Below are 19,189 nucleotides of genomic sequence, written 5' to 3' on the forward strand. Positions count from 1 at the left end.
TCTTTGAGACACAGCCTGTCAGGTTTTTTACCTGCTGGAGGGCTTCCAAAACCCTAAACATTTCTATGTAAAACTCTCCTTGATAAAAATTCTCCATTATCTTTAATAGAATAACTTTGACTATTCAAAAGATATTTATCTAGCACTCTAAAAATGCTTGTTTGCTTTAAAAGCAGACCAGCCATAAGTTTAGCTTCTGGAAAGGCATGAAAAATAAAATCAGCATGATTAAAATAAATACAATGAGGTTAGGTTAAGATGCAAAGAAAGCAAGTATATCAGTAGGTGAAATCACATGGCTGGCTTTTGTGTATTTATGTTGTTTTTAACTGCAATAGTTCTTCGTTGGTTCTATTTTTTCCCTTGTTTGTTTATCTTTCCTCTTTGAAAGTAAAGGTAGCACTGCTTTGAGGTGGACCTGCTGACTTGCAGAGTTGCTTTCCAGCCTGAAGTATTCTGTGATTTTTTTCAATAGCAAGAGAGCTAGAGAAAAGCTGAAAATACCATAAAACATACGAAATAAATGTTGAAAGAAAAATGGGTGTTGGAAGATGAAGCCTAAAGGAATTTGCTGCTGTTCCACAAGTTCACCATGTGGTCAGGATACCAAATGTGTTTAAGTACTTTCTGTGAATTCAGTGGAATTTAATGGTTAAAAATGTGTAGTGGTTTCTGCAGCTCTTAATCAAGATGTTAGTATTGCAGAAGGACTTTCTGGTTAAAAAAAATACTTGCTCAGAGAGTTAAGAGGGATAATAAGTTCTGTGCTGATGACTTTTTTGGCAGAAATAATTTAATTATGTCTGTTGTGATATAATCATCCTGGTGGAATTTTGCCATAGATCATAACTTTATAGAGTGCACTTAATTGACAGCGTGCGAGAACGTTGTGTGACTTGAAGCACTTGGGGCAACAATTAGTTTTCTCTTTTTTTTTTTTTAATCTTTAATCTTTCATTTGTTCGAAATCTGTTCCTGGCTGCGTTACTTAATATCATTTAAGTGAGTGGAGGAGTAACACTTTCTACAAAGGCATAGTTGCAATAAAACTTAAGTGCTTTGACATGAATTTTAAATTACGTTGTACAGAGGAAAGTATTTGGCAGGAATAAATAGAAATGTATCCATTTGCCTTTGCATCTTTTTTTTTTTTTTTTTTTACTACTTTATCATACTCTACTTTGTAGGTACCCAAGTCATGTTACTCATTTTGTTGTGGTTACAGCAATGTAATGATTCTGTTCACTGGCTCTCTTTGAGTTCATGGAAGTGGCAAGGAAGCCACGTTTGTTCTCTTTGGAAAGAAAATGTCAGAAATACGTGTGTTCTCTGCAGAAATTTTATGGCTGATACATTCCTTGCTATGGCATTAGGGAGACTGCAGCGGCCAGAATTCTCACCTGGAAGGGGATGGAAAGTTTTTAAGGTACTGCACATGTCTTGTTGCTCTGAGCTTGTCAGAATGTCAAGGTGGAAGATGCTTGCTTTTTGCAGCCTGTGCTTAGGCTAGCTCTTCTCTGGAAAGTCTTATATCGTCTAAAAATGAAGATGGTACCCAGGTAGGGACTGTTAAAGAGCTACAAGATGAACAGAAAGCTGAGGACATCTGCAGGCAGTAAAGTTACTGAATCAGCTGTTTTTCATAGTCCTGAGGAGATTCAGGTCTTGTTTTGACTAACTTATTGAAAAAGATCTGTTGCAAAAGGAATTTATCTTTGAGTTATGTTTGTACCAACCATAGTTATCATTTCCAAAGTTAGAATACCAAAACAAAATATGCCCGAAGTCTGTAAACAGGCTGGTTGCATCAGTTTCTCCCAGGTAAAGCAGTCTCCCAAGCAGCAGAGCTACATACTATTTCTAAAGCTTTAAGAATAAAATCCAACATTAGCTGGTTATGTAGATAAGTGTATTTATACAAAAAATACAATACAATTCATAGGTCTTAATCCTTTTAGGGGTGAATAGTTCCTGAACAACTTAAGGCCATCAGTCATGTTAGTGACTCAGCCAGTGGATTACTAGGTGCCACCAAGATTTGCAGTTGCTTTCTAACATCTGTGCTTGGCAAAAGGGTTGCGTGCTTTTATTACTATTAAATATTTATATTGTAGTAATTCTTTGAGGCTGGCCAGGTCCTAGAAATGAGTCTCATTCACTACAGATTCTGAGTCATTCTCAGAGCAGAATCTCTATTTGCATGGAGTGAAAGGAGAGTTCTGCAGGAGGATCAGCGTATGGTCATGTAGTTAATTATAGAGTGTCTTAATGCATATTTGGTGAGGTCCAGATTAATGTTGTGTGGTCCTTTTTAGTTTGTCACTTACTAGCACAAAAGCTCGGTTTAGTTACCATAATGATTACTTGGAGTTACACGTTAGAAGTGCAGATTTGTTTGCCTTGTGCATGTGAGAAGCTCCTTTTCTGTAACAGCCAGTGTGGCTTGGGGGCTGTTGCATTGTCTCCCTTATGCTTCTATACTTGCTTTCCTTACCTTGCCTGCGTGCAATTTTACGACATGTGAGATGGAAGCTGGTGTCTGGTCAAACTGCTACTTCTGCCCTCAATTCAAACTCATCCTTCAAAAGCTATTTTGGAAAATACTTTAGCTGCTGGATCGATGATGTTATGTTTTTAAACAACAGCCAGGTAAAGGCCTGCCTTGAGTAATGGCTGTTCTCTTTACCTGCTGCTACAATCAGCTCTAAACCTTCATGGTAGAATCGCAGCTGATGAATGATGGAGGAGGTGTCCCAGGGTTTGACTTTGTCTGGGGAAAAGCAACTCTCTGATTAAGTCTTGCAACTGTTAGGAGATGTGCTTGAGCTTCCTGCCAGCATTTGGAACTGCTGGAAGTAAAATTCTTCACTTAATAAGACACTGGTATTATAATGTGTTAATTTGAGAGAGGTTTTTTTTTTTTTTTTTTTTTATAGGTAGAATCACAGGCAAGAAAATTACTACTTCTTTCAATCAGGAAAAATGACTGAGATCATTATGGTTGACCACAATAACATAACACGAACATAATTAATACACTGTGTTTATACAAGATACAGTATACATTCTATATAATATAATTCTTCTAGATAATTAAAATATGGAATACTTTTTCCAGTGTGCTCTGTGCTTTGGTAGGCATCTTGTTACATGTTATTACAGCTATTTACATGTTTTTCCAATATTATAAATGCGGGGGATGCAACAAAGATCTTTTGAATAATTGTGATAATGTCAAGGTTGTCTTTGAAAATAAAAGACAAAAAAAATGAGTCTCTGTAAAAAATAAAATAAATAGAAAGCCAAAAATAATAACTTCACCCTGCAAGCTCAAAAGAAACTTGATCTAGTCTTTGAAAAGACTGTAAAAATGGAGGGAGTTTGGGGCTAGGGAAGCACACAGATTGGATTACTTCTGTTTGTTGAAATTTCTTTCCTTCAGAGCCTTAATAATGAAGAACTGAAATGGAGCCCCTTCCCCTCCTTTTGTTTCTGGGGTAGGAGGTTGCTTTGAAGCTGTGTGTGTGTCTATGTGTGGTACTTCGCCATTAAGCACTGTAAAAATAAGCAATCAACGTGTTGGAATGCTGGGCTTTCCTCATGCCTGCTGCTGGGGGATTTCTTTGTGCCCTGTTCCTTTTCCCACTTGTGTTTCTGTATTTCTGCAGCCCTGGGTGGGGTGGAGGGAAGAGGGAAGTGAGAAGTCACAGGGATGGCCCTTCCTGCCTAGGCAGGAGGGAGTACGCATCTCGCCGTTGCTTTTTCTGAAAGGTTATTTCAAGATTTGATATACTTTGGTATTTTGGTATTTGGTATTATTTGGTAAAATCATTGGTATTTTCCTGACGCTCAATTATTCATTTCTTCTTCATTTCGTATTTTTCCTTTGACTTTGGAAGAGATTAAATAGAATATGTCAATCTGCACCAATTGTTTGAGCACTTCAGGTGTTTAAAAATGAATCCTGGCTATTCACAGTGATTCAGATATTGGGCTGTTTGTTCATCTCATTAAACCTCCCATGTGTGGTTGGGATGCAATTGCTATCTCAGTTCTTTGTTTTGTTCTTCCTAGCTCATTTCATATTTTTTCCCAATTTTGGTATTTTGGAATTCTCATAAAGATTCCTAAAGCAAGTCTTTTATTTAACTTTGGGATTCTTGTGTTAGACGCAACATCAGGAGGTGAAGAAAACAAAGATTGTAGAAGTCAGAATTTCTGGATAATTAGATATAACTGAATCATTACTTGATTTGTTGTATGCAAACAAAGATAAAAAAAATTATGTTTGGTGCTTTTAAAAGGGCCAGTTTCCTGAAGCTGGAAGTAATTATGAATCAAACTATGTGGGAAAAGAATGTAAAGCAAAAAATATAAATGGCTGGGCATTGCTTAGAGCAGCTTTATGCTGTTTGCCCCACTAAGTTGAGTTTCATAAGAAAGAAAAATGTTCCTGGAAAACCAGTTTTAACTACAGGATAAGTGAAAAACAATATTAGTGTGTTTATAGAAAAGGTAGAACAGTGAATACAGGGGGGTTTTGTTCTCTTTGGAAAAAAAAAAAAAATGCTTTTCTCAGCAACAACAATTCAAGCAACAGATACCTAAGTGTATGTGCTTGGGGATTGTTATGTCTGGGCAACATTCTTCTAATTTTTAAAGAGTAGCTGAGGAGTTTTTGGACAGCTAGGGATGACTAATCTTCAAATGCTAGGGGATCTCCATACTACTGGTTGGAAGTTGATAGAGTTTGTTTGCATTTTTGCATTTAAAATATAAGCTCTTCAGCCTGTTTTTTTGTTTCTGAGCACAATAACAATAGCCAATGTGGATTTCCACAGTAAATAAATTGTAATGCATGTAGTTCAAACTAGCATGTGTTTTTTTTGGTTAGATGGGTTTGATCTTCAGGTGAGCATCTATTGAAGGTGTCTAGCATGCATGAGTTTGGTTTCTTTCTTGTTATATTCATCTTGGCACTGGCTTTGCACATCTTGTTCTTTCATAAGATAGACTGGTTGTTATAAAAACTGAGAATCCTACAAAGAAAAGGCTCAGTTCTCTTTTTTCCTTCCATATCTATAAGGCAGAACACTTTGTACTTCATCAATGCAGTAGCATTAGCCTAACTGAATGTAATTTGTTTTTCAGGGTGAATGTGATTACAGCTAGTAACCTTAAAAATCTGTTTACTGTTGTTTGAGCAAGCATTTTTTGAGCTGTTGCCTTCCCAGAAGGGTAAACTTACTTCAGTAGCAAAACCCAATTCAGGAACTTCCCATAAGCGCATAAATTACTGGGAGCCTTCGTGTTCCTTTATCATCTTGGGATAAGAGCATGCAAAAAGCCACGCTTCATATTCTCCCTTCAGAAAACTCTTCTAAAAGTTAGAGATTAGGCCAAGTAAAGAAATTACTTTTGGCCAGCTTCTGCCCTGGTGAACTATTTTTAAATTTATGGTTACTGAAGTTACTGAATATTCTCCTCCTAAGACCTTCCTGATCTCTGAATATGTTATGGAAATTGAATAAATGCATGTCACTGTGATGGATTGGGCTATCTAAGCATAGATCATTCCCAGAACTTCAGTTTAAGAGGTTAGAAATACTGTGTTGAGGCCATTAAGGGAACGTCTCATTCAAATTCTAATTGGTTATAGAGTTTATTGCAAGGACTAGATGTTCTGTGGTATTGTGGGTTTGATATGGATCTATGCTGAAACACTGGCATTCATCGCTTTGTTCTTGATATTGGTCTCGAGGAACAATGTGAAAACAGGTGTTTTGTTGCTGCCTGTCCTGAATCAAAGCAGTTGTGGGCTTATCATTAAACTGATGCAGGAGTTGCCTCCATTGGAAACCCCTCAGGCATGTAGGTGGTCACCAAGCTCTCCTGCATCTGCGGGGTTTAACACAATCCCTTCTTGCAGGCCAGCACTGTTCCACCCCCGAAGAACTCTATTTCCATGGACAAACAAAAGGGAAGTACTTTAAGGAATCCTCGTATGCCCTCCCCGAAGAATTGAGTGTATTCCATCAAGGGAACATTACAGTGTTTATCGAGCCTGCCTCTGAAGCATGTCTCTTACTCAGAAAAGCACTCGTGCTGTGGTATCTAGACACAGTTTAGTTGTCAGCTCTTTATTTATCTTTTTGTGTAAGTGGCAGTGAGGAGGTTTTATGAATGGGGTGTATGGGAAGAGACAGCTTACTTTACTCAATCTGCCTCTATATTTGTCTTCTGCATTGCCGCAATGTGGCCAGATATGTCAAGGCCGTGCTGTGTTTATGTGCTAAAAATGCCAGAAATAAATGTTAAGAATATATATAGTGACTATGTATATACATGCGTGTGTATAAAAGAATATATATCAAGGCAAGGAAGAGTTTGGTGGAATGAACACATACAAATTTCTTGCATGCTGGTGAAGGACAGCAAAGCTAAGATATACTTTTAACGGCTATGATTATAATATGTTAGGTAAAATAATATTTCATTTATGCTGAAAGAACTCAGGAAGCTCTTGCTGTGCTTGAGGAGAATTGCATAGCAGAAGAGAGGCCAGTATTGAGTGCCACGCTGTGAAACAATGATCCTGGGCTTTTTACAAGGAGGATAGGTTCAAAGAATTCTAGGTGTGAGAGACTGAATGGAAACCCATTAAATATAAGCCAAAGGTGCATTATTTGTTCTGTTCCTTGTCTTACAGAAACATGACTTACAAGTCTTACTTAGCAAAACAGAGACTTTTACTGTTTAAAGTTCTTCAAGGTTTGAAGACCTAGGACCAGAGTAAGTTTGGATCAGGTTGATCACTTATAATGTGCTCTTTCTTTAGGAAGCATGATGTTGCTGCTAGCATCCTTGACAGATCAGTGCTGGAGAAGTACCCTGAAGGGGCCTGACCCTGACAAGGGCTGGTGAGAGAGCTGGTGTTGTGTGATGCTCAAGGCACTGGACAAGACACTCTGAAGACTACCTTGCAGCAGGAAGGTTACCCACATGATGTGCCACATGAGGGAGGGAGTCATGAGATGTTGTTGTAGGATCCTTTTAATGTTATGGGTATTTGAGTTGAATTGTGAGGCTCAGATGAGATTTTCTCTAGTTACTTTTGGGAAACCCAAGCATTAACTTCTGTGGCATGCTTTGTCCTCTCACGTTACATGGAAGCATGTGGGATTCTCTCTCAACTCACAGCAGAAATGAGCACAGGCACAAACACTGCTGACAGCCCCAGGTCTGTTTTCAGCAGGGAGAATCAGGACCACAAAGGGAGAGGTAGAAAACTGCCAGAATGTGTAGGGGCTCTTTCTTTCTTGTCGGCCATGCGATCTGTTCCAGCTGGTTGATGGAGGAAAAACTGAAAAGCCAAGAAACAAAATGTTTATGATATACATATTGAATGTGTTTGGATACTCTGATCATACAGGATTCGAAGCTGTGTTTTATTATCATGGAACTCAGGCTTTTGTGAATTTGTGAAGTGTTGCCTGCTTGAGTTAACAAAGAAGAGAGGACCTATTCCACTGGAAAGTGAAACCTATTTCAGTGCTCAGCCTTGAAGCTTGCCTTAACCTGTACACCAAACATCTTGGGCATATACTTTTTTGGATATTCTTTTCTGGAGAGCCCTGACCAGCTGCTTCCTCTAGGACTGATGCTCGGTGAAGGCAAGGGTGATACAAGAAGAGGGGAGGTTGGATTAACCAGGCTGTGTGCGGTTCTGAGACAGACCTCATCCTGTTCTGACTCATTGCAGTTACATGTGGCAGTTGGGGTGCTGGCTGCATTGCTTTTTTCAGACAAGCAGCTGCTCTTTGAAGTTTGAAAAAAAAATAAAAATAAAATAGTCTGACCAGAAGAGCGTTCATTAGAATAGTGTATGGAGCACAGAGGAGAGGTTTCCATCTGGGTGGCTCTGCAGCTTCTTGTTGTTAACAGTACTGCCTATTCTTAATTATTTACCCTAAAGTAGGTTAGATTTTGTTATACAAGGCCACGTTGAGTGCCAGTATCTGCTTCCCCAGGTCAGTGTTACCTTCTGTGTTTCCAGCAAGGCTTCTGGAGGAAAGGCTTTCCCAGCAATTTGTAGCTTTCCTTTTCTGAAGACTTCAGTGTGGTACCTATTAGATTACTTGGTGTGAGTTCAAATCCATGGCATCTGTCTTTAATATAGGTCAGTGAAGACAGCGTTTTTTGAATTCTTACTACAGAAAGAGGAGTGCAAAAAAAAATTCAGGGCCTCATGACTGTGTACAGCATTTTGTAACACTACTGCTAAACCACATTCCCCAATTGTGAGGTCGTCTGTTCGTGCCATCTGAAGTAATTTATTCACTGACCAACTTTTTTCCTCTCCATTTCAGTCCAGCCTGGGAGAGGAGAGGAAAAAAAAAAGCTTTCTTTTTCTTTGGTTAAGAGGAATTGATTCGTTATTCCATCTCAGGCTGTCCAGATCATTCAAAGAAAGGTTTAGAGGGCAACCTTTGTCACCCTTAACCTGCAGAGTCACCTGAGAAAATGAAGAGGGAGAATATTGTGAACTGCTCTAGCTAAAGATTTACTACCAAGAAGCTGAGAGAGATTCTTCCAAATGGGATTTATTCCCCTGAGGCTTGATCTTTGCCAATTGCCTATGAAAGAGAGGTGCTGCTGCAACATAAAGGACTGATATCCTGAACTTCCTTTGTGGGGAAAATACAAGTGGGCAGACCCGAGGTTCACCTGCCCCATGTCTTGCTGCAGAAAGTGCTTGGCAGAAGTGTCCAGGGAGGTGGTAAAACATGAGTGTGAAGCGATCCTTGCTCCCGTATTGCTTTTCAGTGTTGCTGCCCCAGAGGTGGAGGTGCTGGCAGACCTGCTGGTGGCTTTGGATCCCAGCGCTGCTTTTGGCTGCACTAATGTGCTGACATAACAAAATCTATTGATCACATGCATGATACATGACAGTAGGGCTTCCTTTTGTCAGTGTTTTACTATCTTTAGGTTAGTTTTGGTTGGTGTCCCTAATGCTGACAATATGGGAAGCAGTAAATAATCACTGTTGGCGTTTTCCAGACCATTCTGCCGTGCCAATGTGCTTTCGAACCTGGCTCAGCACTGTAAGTTTCTCTGAAATCAAGTATTCTGTAGACTGCTTGTGTTCTTGGATGAAATAAACTAAATTTTTCAGAAGTAAAATTTGGTGATTAAAACCTTAGCTTAACTGATTTTCTCACTTGGCAGTTAGAGCTGCTAACCACTGAAATTTGACATTCAAATCTACTAAACTGTAGCATCCACAGACTTAAAACTGTGATTTCAGCTGTGATGCTTCAGGAATTTTGAGTTAATCATTTTTTCAACTCTAGTCTTTGGGGGAATATCTTTGTTTTCAGAGGTACTGACTCCTACTCTGGGCAGGGGATTCCTGGATTCTAATTGGGTTGAGTTATTAATTCCCATCCCTTTAGTACTCGTTGGTCTTTCCTGGACCTACACTGCTGGATTCATTACACTGCAAATAGAAAAACACTGTTCCTGGTCCAAAGAAAGCATTGCCTGCGTGTAGATGTAACAGATGAGGGGCAGTGATGAAGACCAAGGGTTACAGCAATAAAATTATGACATTTCAATCCATCTTCTTACATTCCTTCATTTGGGCAAAAGTGGATGTGATATTTGAGCGGTTTATTTTCCATCAGACTTTTAATTGGCTCACTTTTTATGGCTGTTGTGCAAGCCATGACTTTTGAGAGGTATTTAAATAGAGGACTCTATCAGTTAACTTCCTAAAGTTTTTGCAAATTGCATGTTTTAATATTGGGAAGCGTTAACGCTTCTGACTACAGGGAGATGGAGGTTCTCCTCTTTAAGCAGTTATTTCAGAAATAAATTAATGTAGGAATCCGTTTGCCTGCTGTGAGAGTTTTCATGACTAAGGGAGTCCTAACACACTCCATCTCCAGCTAAGAGACTAACCTCTGGTGTATCTTCTTTGACTCTTATCTGTAAGAGCAGAATGATGATCCTTATTCATCCATCTTCAAGGGATGGAAAACCATAATTCTGGATATGAAAAGTAGTCCAATAATATACATCCAGGAATTATGTCAATTATCAGCAAGTTCCTTCATCCTTAATTTATGGGTTTTTGTCCAAAGTTTAATAAATAATTGAAAAAACGGAACTCGTCTTCTGTTTTTAATTTCATTTTCTATATTTTTTGTAAACAGCTGTCTTCTCTGTGAATCAAATTTCCATATTTCATGCTTCTTAATGTAGTTTAACAATATCTCAGTTATTTTTCTCCTTTCCATGTTTCCTTAATTTGAGATTTTGTTTGTGTTTTTAACTGTTTTCTGTACTCATTATCCGTGTTTATTTGAATATAGTTGTTTTCTTCTCTTTTAAAATTTGTAAAACAAACAAAAAACAACAACAACAAAAAAAGGAGATCAGGAAATATCAGGGATTATTACTCAATTCTTGGAGGAGTATGCAGCGTGAAGTCACATACAAAACGTGCCATGGACTTTTCTTGGATTTTTACCTGCATCCTTCGTCTCCAGTTTTATAAACTCACCATTTAGTTTCTATATTTCCTGGTTAGAAAAAAAATCCTTTCTAGCCTGAGCATTTCTGATTCTTTGTCTGCAGGGATCCTAACTTTTATTTATTTTATTTTATTTTTTTAGGAGTTGATAAAGGATTATTAATTGTGGAGATCCAGGCTGAGTTGCTGGCTGCTCTGAACTATAAGAGATGGTACAATGATACAGACCTTTCTGAAACAGAAATCACTTAGGGCCGTGTTTCTGAAGATGTTTATGTATTCAGCGCTGTTGAGACTAAGCTGAGGTTGCTTCTTTTGCCTAGTGATCTAATTCCAGGATGGGAATGTCTTTTTTTCCCTAGTATGTCAAAGACCTGGAGTGGAATTTAGTAAGGAAGCAGGATTCTCGAGCCTTTTAGAGGATGGAAACCTTGTCTGTTTGTTGTTTTGTTTTGTTTTTCTTGCAAAGGTGGCATTTCACAAAGGGTGAACGACATTGCCAGTTCTGTTTGTGTCTTTACCCTTCAGTGTCCCTCTGTCTAGTGGGTATTTCCCAAAGACAGCATTGACATTGGGTCTTGCTGTCATTTAAGGCTATGGAGGCGGGCCATGGGTTTTGGTGGAATGCCTTTAAAACTTTGTTTTCCTGAGCCAGTTTAATGTAACCTAATCTTCTTCAGCTGGTGCTCTTGAATAGTCCAATTAAATAAATAAATGAACGCGTTGATTATCTTTGCTGTTAAGAAATTAATTTCACGAGAAACCGCAATTCTTGGTACAGAAACAGAACAGGACATTTTTTTTAGTGTGCATCATATCTTTTTTAGAAAGAGGGATTTGAACCATCTCCCTTCCTATTCAGTCACACAATCTCCTTGAAGAACTTGCTTACATACTGAAGTAACATTTGAAAATATTTATATCTGTTTAGCTGGCTATAGTGTGATAGATGCATTTCCTGTCTCTTTCAGTGTAAGCATTTTGCTTTTCCTCTTCTATCTCCTCATTCCTTTTTTTTTTTGTTTGTTTAGTTTTTCCTCAGCTGGACTAGAAAAACAGCAAGTGTCACATGATCTGTCCATGTAATCCTTTGAACCGAAGTTTGGAAACTTCTAAGGCAGCTACAGTCAGAGCTCCTTAAATTTGTCTCAGTTTTCCAAACCAAGCCGCGCTCCTGCTGGATGTGGCAGGAGGGAGGTTCTCCAGCTCCCCTTTCCTTAATGTCTGGCTCTCAAGGAGATGCCACCTGTCAAGATAACGTGGTGATCATGGTTCTACTTAAACTCAAATGTTCAAACACATTTTTCTGTCCCTTGCTGTTACTGGCGCATGGGAATCAATGTATTAAGCCTGCTTCTTGTCTGACTCGGTGGCGATAATGGAAGGAGGGTGCAGGAGCTGCATCATCAGGGCAGCGAAAGGTGTCCTCCTTGGCCTTTAAGTGAACTGGTAATACTTGCTGGCAATCTAAACAGAAGAGGAGAATTGATGGGACATTTACTTTCTCATCTGTCTAATAAAAATCCTTGCCAGTTGTGGAGAGAAGATTGGTTTATGGTTTTGTTTTGGGGATTTTCCACCTCGAATGGGATTTGTTCCTTCAGAAGCCTCAGAGATATTATGAAAAAGCATATTGAGACCTGGAAGCTGTCTACTGCTGAGACTGTAAACAATGTATAAAACAAATAACATTTGAAGATATGTAACTCTGATATTAATTAAAATCTAAACAATTGCATACCCCAGCCACTCAGGCTATGTATCCATTAGTGTCTTGGTTTGGAGCAGTCCCGTAATTTTGAAGCAAATCCCGTATTTGCCTCTTACTGTGCATGCTGTGTTCACAGGCTGCTGTTGTGAAATGTAGCTCTGAACAGATTTGGGGGAAGTAAACTGAAAGCTTTATTCCAGGACCCTACCACATCCCTGTCAAATATTTAATGTGGATAGAAGGGTCTACAAATATACTTTTGGCCAACAGTGAGCCATGTACATGATGGATGGATGTATCTGACCCAGGGAACCCAGCTGGAAATCCTATCTGAAGTAAAATCTTGTGTAATGTAGATATGGGAGTCTCAGCATTAACTGCTTTGATCCAGTGATCTCCCCTTTTTATGCCAATTCACCTTCTTATATTACCTCATTATTACTTCATAATAACCACTGTTATATGTGCCTTTCATCTCGTTCTGGTGATGTCTCCTATTCATTCTTCAGGTATCATGCTGTACACTTTGTAGAGCTGTTCTATAGGTATAAGAATGAAATTATATTGGACCAAAGAGAGAGAAACCTCAAGGCAAAGGGCTAGCACGTTTCTGAAGAACTCCTTTTCCTTGTTTTAGACATGTACCGGTGCATACGTTCTGTGTGCAAGAGTAACCAGTCCTCAAAGATGATCTCAAATAAATGAACTTTTCCAATTTTTACAATTCACAATTTAAAATCCATGCAGAAGGCCAAGAGGCAAAAAGTCTCCTAAACTAGATTCTGAATATTTAATTATGTGAGCTTAGTTGTGCACTTCTTTTTTTAGTGGTCCAAACACTGAGTTTTTAATGCTTCCTTTTTTAAATGAACTTAAATTCCAGTCCCGTGAGGATGACACGCTGTCCCTGGTCAAGGCATGATGAAGGAATTAACCATGGTGACACTTTCATGTTTGAGATTAAAAGATGACACGCATCTGCCAAATTCATGCAGAAGGAAAAATCTTGTTTCTTTTTCTAATCCTCTGAAAGCAGCTGGATTTTTAACTTATCCAAATTGTGAAATTTTGTGAAGATTGATGGCTACATAACAGCGTAGAGAAGCACAGAAAATCTTAAGGAGGAATTCAGGATGTGTACTGGTCTCATAGGAGAAAAGTTAAGAGAAAAAAAAAAAAAGCAAGAGTGCAGTTTCTTTTCACTGGAAATCAGCCAGTTGCTTTCCTTTAACTTCATCCTCATGCAGGCACTTGTTTAAAAATCGCAGATGTTTACAGTTACTGACTATGAATTGTTTCCTTCATTCATTCTTGAGCAATGTAGTTTCTTACTGTTTTACTTTCCCCTGCACAAAGTCTGAGCAAAATGTAAGGATCCACAGTGTCATCTGACTACATCCTTTCTGCTATCTCCACTAGCTCTTTAACCACCTTCACCCCATGTTTTTGCTGTAACTAGCAGCGTGAGAATCCAGAGTTGGAACTGATGTGCTTGGACTTAGAAGATGCGGAGAAGATTTACACCTTGGTTCTGTAACTGCCATGATAGCCCTGGCCGGCTTACCCCAGTAACCTCCTGTGTCATCAGGATCTCCTTTGATTCCAGGCACAGTAACAGAGCTAGTGAGATAAGGCTGTTCACTAGTAAAGCACTAAGAAAGTAACATAGTTTGGTTTGGTGCATAGTTCTTGACCCACCCCCTGCAAGGAGAAATCAGGATTCTAAAACAAAAATTGAGCCAATGCTCTTGAATGCTGTGCACCCTGTTTTGCTAATTTGTTAAGCTTCTTTTGCAGAATGTACTCCTAGTAATGCTATTTCTTCTATTGGGAAATAAGAAGTGTAATCACAAAAGTAGCAACAGATGCAGCAGTGTAATAGGTACACAGTGTAATAGGTACAGCGTCATCAAATATGAAATAGATGCTTATTCATACATTTTAGTTCTGAATACTAGTTTTGTTACAGAGCTGTGTACCTACTAACAAACATTAATTTGTTTGATGTGTAGTTCTCTACCTTACACCTCCAGTATTAGCCTCCCAGTACAAGACGCTTCATGCAAGATGTTTTGCAGACTAATTTGTAGAAGAGCAATCTCTGTGAGATCAATGAATCTTGCAGGGGGAAAAAAAAACACACAACCACAAGACAAGTTTATACATCTAAAATGATGTCAGCTTGGATGGCTTTATGAGGTAGCAGAAGGGTAGACATCAAGGCAGCCTTACTCTAACCATTTAACTTTGAGTTGTATGCTAATACAGGGTTATCGTTACAAGCATGTTGGCAATGACAGCGTGGCCTCAACATATAATCTGAAGAAATCAAACAAAATGTGTCCCTACATGGATTTAAAATATAGAGTGCCCATTTCTAGTTTTCTGTAGCCTGCTGGCTTAATAAGTGGCTAGAAGAAAGGAGATGAACAAACGTTGAGTGATACGAGATGGCAGCTACAATTGGCTTACGAGAATTGTTCTGCCTCTGGCAGTCTGGCTCATGAACTTCATCACATCCAAGAAATGTCAGCAGCTCTGCCCCTCGGGCTCCAGCAGCTCCGAGTATCTTTGTGGGTTTTGTAACTGACAGCTCCGGCATCAGTATGCTGCGCTGACCGGCCCTTCTGTGCGAAGCAAATGCACGAGGTTGTCAGCCCACTGTTCTTTTGCAGAAACGCCATGATGGGCATCTGAGTGACATTTTAATTTGATAATGAAAGCGCCATTAAATCAGAGAAGAGAAAAATGCCTGTGCTTGTGGCACAAGATATTCTGTGTGACCACTGAGGTCATTTGAGCAAAGCCTGCCATTCAAATGGTTATACAAGTTTGCCAGCAATGACTCACTACCGTGGTGGCTACAGATAAATTCCGGTTGCTTTGTGCTTGTTTTTGAAGATTTTGGTATTAGGGAGCTCTGTATTTTTCCCGAAGCCAGAAAAATCCAGTAACACTTATATTTGTTTGATAGAGATTAAAATTTCCCCCACTTCTTCACACCTGAAATGCTGGCATGCTGCAGCAAGCAGTGAGCTATACACCACTTCGTCCCTTTGGACTGTGTTAGAAGGGAATATATTTTAGCACCATTAAAGCTTTCTGTTTTGTCAACAACAGACCTTTCCTTCCTTGTGCCTATTTATAAAGAGATCTTGACTGGAGTCCAAACACAAATCATTCAGTGCAAGTCCTAGATAAGGAATTGTGATAGTAAAAGATCAAATGTTTTGATCAAAATTGTGGGAAAACTGTGGCAGAATTAGAGTTGGGCTGATGTTACCTTAACTTTCTTCATGTGGTTTTTATCTACAAAGGAAATACTTACAGTAACTTTTCATTTTGTCTAGCTTACGTCCTTTTTCAGGTGTCGAAGACTTGGACTGTTTCCACTGAATAAAACTACATTCTTTAAGAACCATTGATTTCGGAAATTTTGTAGAATATGTACCTAATTTTAAAATGAACTTTGCATCTCCTGATTATCCAGTTGGAGCTGGCTGTGATCTCCTGGGAAGTGGTCCCAGTACCAGTGCAAGGGGAGTTACTGCCGGTTCAGCACAGAACTGCTGACATTCAAATACGGAACATCCCTGGTTGGGGTTTTGTTTGTAGCACTGCTCATGATCCCTCCAGGATCCCATTTTCAGTTCAGGAGTTCAGCTTTGTATCACTCACTTGAAACGCCCTGAATCCATGCCATTACCTCCAGAAGCAGTTTGCAACCCAACTGATGTTGGTGATGCATAGAAAAGAAAACACTGTTGTGATAATATTGGGTTCTTCAAAATGATTTTTGTGGATCTATTTTGTGGATCTGTAGTGGTGTCTTCATTTGACATTTGTTATTGACCTGTAGGAAAAAAACCTTCGTTACGTGCCTACCATTATCAAAATAGTGCTGTACATACAGAATTATTGACCTGCCCTCAGTAGTAGTTAACGCTTGCAACCTCCACTGATTATTGAACATGTAACTGTAAATGCTTTTTTGTGGTGGGAGTATTAATAATTCTCATGCTGTGACCGACATTAAGATATATAATGTTATCTCAAAAGCCTAAGCGAGTTAACCTTTGCTATGTTTTCTGTGAAATGGTGAATATAAAAATTCTGCAGGTGGTAAATGGGAACATGAGCAAAATTAAATGATACTTTTCCAGGTCACTCAGTAGGTCTATGGTAAAAATATGTACTTGACTTAAGTATCTTTCCTTGAGTTGCTAAATGCTAAACAGATGTTGTTTCTGTGCTAAAGTTAAGTGGAAGAAAAAATATATATCTGAATTTGGCCCTGGAATTGCTAGCCAAACTCAATTATTAGACACATCTCAACGGAACAGCAGCAATGTTGTCTGTCCCAAATGCTGAATGCATCCCTTGATGATAGCCTGTCAGAACTGCTGAGCAATTTGTTTCAAATGTTTGAAAGGTATCTTACAAATAGTACTTCTCTATAATTCTAACTTTGATCGTACTCTAGAAAAATAGCCAAAGCAAACTGCTGGTTATGCTTTCTCCCTTTTGAAAAGCTGAAGTCTAAAAAGGTGTCTTAATATGTTTTTTCTATAAGCTTTACCTTCCTAGGTACGAAAATGTTTCAAAAAAAATAGTGGTTTACTGGTATTTCACCTATCTTTAACTCTCTCCTTTGTTGTTTGTTCCCCTGTGGTGCTATATTGCAACAAATGAATACCCTTCTGTGTTGGCCATTATTCCTCGTAGCTGTTATTGAGAAAAGTTGTAAGAAAAAAATGACTTGGATGATTGCAAAAGCCAGTTCATAGCAGGAGAGTCCTGACTCTGTCCTTATTTTTTACAGGCCTCCAGAATTGGCATCAAGGTATGCAAATTTCTCTGAGGGAGTGTGCAAGCCTGGTTATGCGTCAGCACTCATGACTGTCATCTTCCCAAAGTAAGTAATTACTTTACCTTTTTTTTTCCCCAAGTAAATTCATCTTGGTTCACAGGCTAGTTATCTCCATTTAAAGGTTTCAGCTGTCTGAGAATTTGGTAACAATGTGATGGATTATTTCTATGGATAAACTAATTACTGCAAAAATACTTATCTCGTTTTCATTTTAAATTTGGCTTCAAGAAGAGGGTTTCTTTGCCTGCTAAAACCCAAAATTCTATTTTTCTCCCTCGGTAGCTACTTACAGATTACTGTTAGTCACCTTCTCACAAGCAGCTAACTGTGTTAAACTAATGTCATGTAAAGAGGGAGTACCTTTTCTCTAGTCTAACTAGGTGTTTGTTTTCTTGTTCATGCATTGAAAAATTATAGTTCTACAGACATCATCTTGCTGGGGTTTCGTGTTCAGTTGCTTCTCCTAAAGCTTATTAAGGTCTGCAGTTTTTTTTCTAGGATGTCCTTCAATTCCTTATTAATAGCATTCAATGTCAGAATTATCATTATTTTATGTAGGATTGGTGTAAGGATGGCTGACCTCTAGTTGTGCAAAGAATTCTCTTCTGAAACTTCTCTCATACTCAAAAAACTATACAAAGCTAACAGTACCAAGCCAGGTATCATAATTTATTTAGAACTCTTAAATGTAAATCATCTTGCCTGCATGATTTCTTTTATTTTAGCTTATGTTTTCAGTTGCTTATGTCATTAGTAAAAAACATGATCTCTCAAGGTGACATTTTTCAGGCTTGGTCTTTTCCATAAAATGTTGGGGGGGGGGTTGTTTTGTTTTTGTTTTGTTTTATTTGGATAAAGTTGGTTTGGCTGTTTTCAAGTATGAATAAAATGAATAAATGTTTTCCCATTCTAAAGGTTCCTGACTTTTTAGTGCAATTTAAAATGTAAATATGCAAAATATGATGCAAATAGTTGAGATAGAATAAATATTTTTCAGAGGATGTAACTCTTCTTAGTAAGTGCTTCTTTAATGGTGAAAATGTGACTTCTGACTTTACCAAGCATGAGTATGCACTAGATAGATTAAAGAGCAGTGCCCTAGAGATTTCAAAATGTGGTTGCTGGTAAGGAAAGCCTGAATGGAGTTATTTCCACAAGATTATTTCCTCAGTCAATCGGTTCTCATTCTCGCAGTGCTTGATGTCATCATCAATAATCCAAGCTGGAAAAAATCCTAGGTTAAGTGTGCAGATGATACGTTTATTGGAGAGTACTCAATAAATGGTTGGGTACTTCTAGAGAACAATCTGGATTGCCTGATTTTTTTAAGTGGCCACAGTCCAATGAAATATATTTTAAGACTTCCAAATATGAAACAAGACATCTGGGAGGAACAAATGCAGATTATACCTTTAAGATAGAAAAACTTCTTGGAAGCAGACAGAGAAAAAGCTTCATGTAGTCTCAGCAAAGTGTCATAGCTGAAATGCTGTTCTGGGGTCACGTGGACATGCGTAAGATGAGAAATTTTGCTTGTCTTTCACACTGATTAACCAAAAACAAACAAACAAAAAGACCCACACAACCCAAATCTTCCCGAGCACTGTGTCCAGTTTCAGTGGTGAAAGTCTGAGATGGGAGGGGAAAGAAGAGGCTGAACGAAAGCCACAAAAACAAACAAGGACTGGCTTAAACAGTAAAGTAAACAAGGCTCCTTAGAAATAAGTCATGTTTCTGCAGCAGGAGACATATCCAAATGAGGAGAATAGGAAAGAGCATTAACTTTGGCAAGTTAAATATACACCGTAGTAAGGTAGGCCAAAAAAATGTTGAGGAACAACTTTAGAAAGGCATGAAAAATAATAAAACTTTTTGTCTAACTGTCAAAAGTGGAAAGCCTGCCAGAGATCCTGATGGGCTGATAGATGATCATAATACTACATGTGCTAATGGAAGGTAAAGCCACAGCAGAGAAGTTATTTGCATTGCTATTCACTGCAGAGTGGTTCCCATGTGGAGACCTCCTTTGTGGGGAGCTAACTGGGGGAAGCTGTCAGGAGGGTGACATTTT

At 38.6% G+C, this 19,189-nt stretch overlaps 1 protein-coding gene across 6 annotated transcripts in view; it reads left to right on the forward strand.

Annotated features, from left to right (window-relative positions):
* Window positions 1-19,189, forward strand: part of ST3GAL3 (ST3 beta-galactoside alpha-2,3-sialyltransferase 3) — a 171,409-nt gene that overhangs the window by 48,238 nt on the left and 103,982 nt on the right. For all 6 annotated transcript variants that reach the window (XM_082766140.1, XM_082766139.1, XM_082766142.1 and 3 more), the window contains one exon: window positions 17,071-17,163. In XM_082766140.1, the coding sequence (XP_082622266.1) occupies window positions 17,071-17,163 (93 nt within the window). The remainder of the gene's footprint in view (window positions 1-17,070; window positions 17,164-19,189) is intronic.

The sequence above is a fragment of the Aythya marila genome, assembly GCF_965140915.1.
Source record: "Aythya marila genome assembly, chromosome: 8".
Taxonomy (NCBI): domain Eukaryota; kingdom Metazoa; phylum Chordata; class Aves; order Anseriformes; family Anatidae; genus Aythya; species Aythya marila.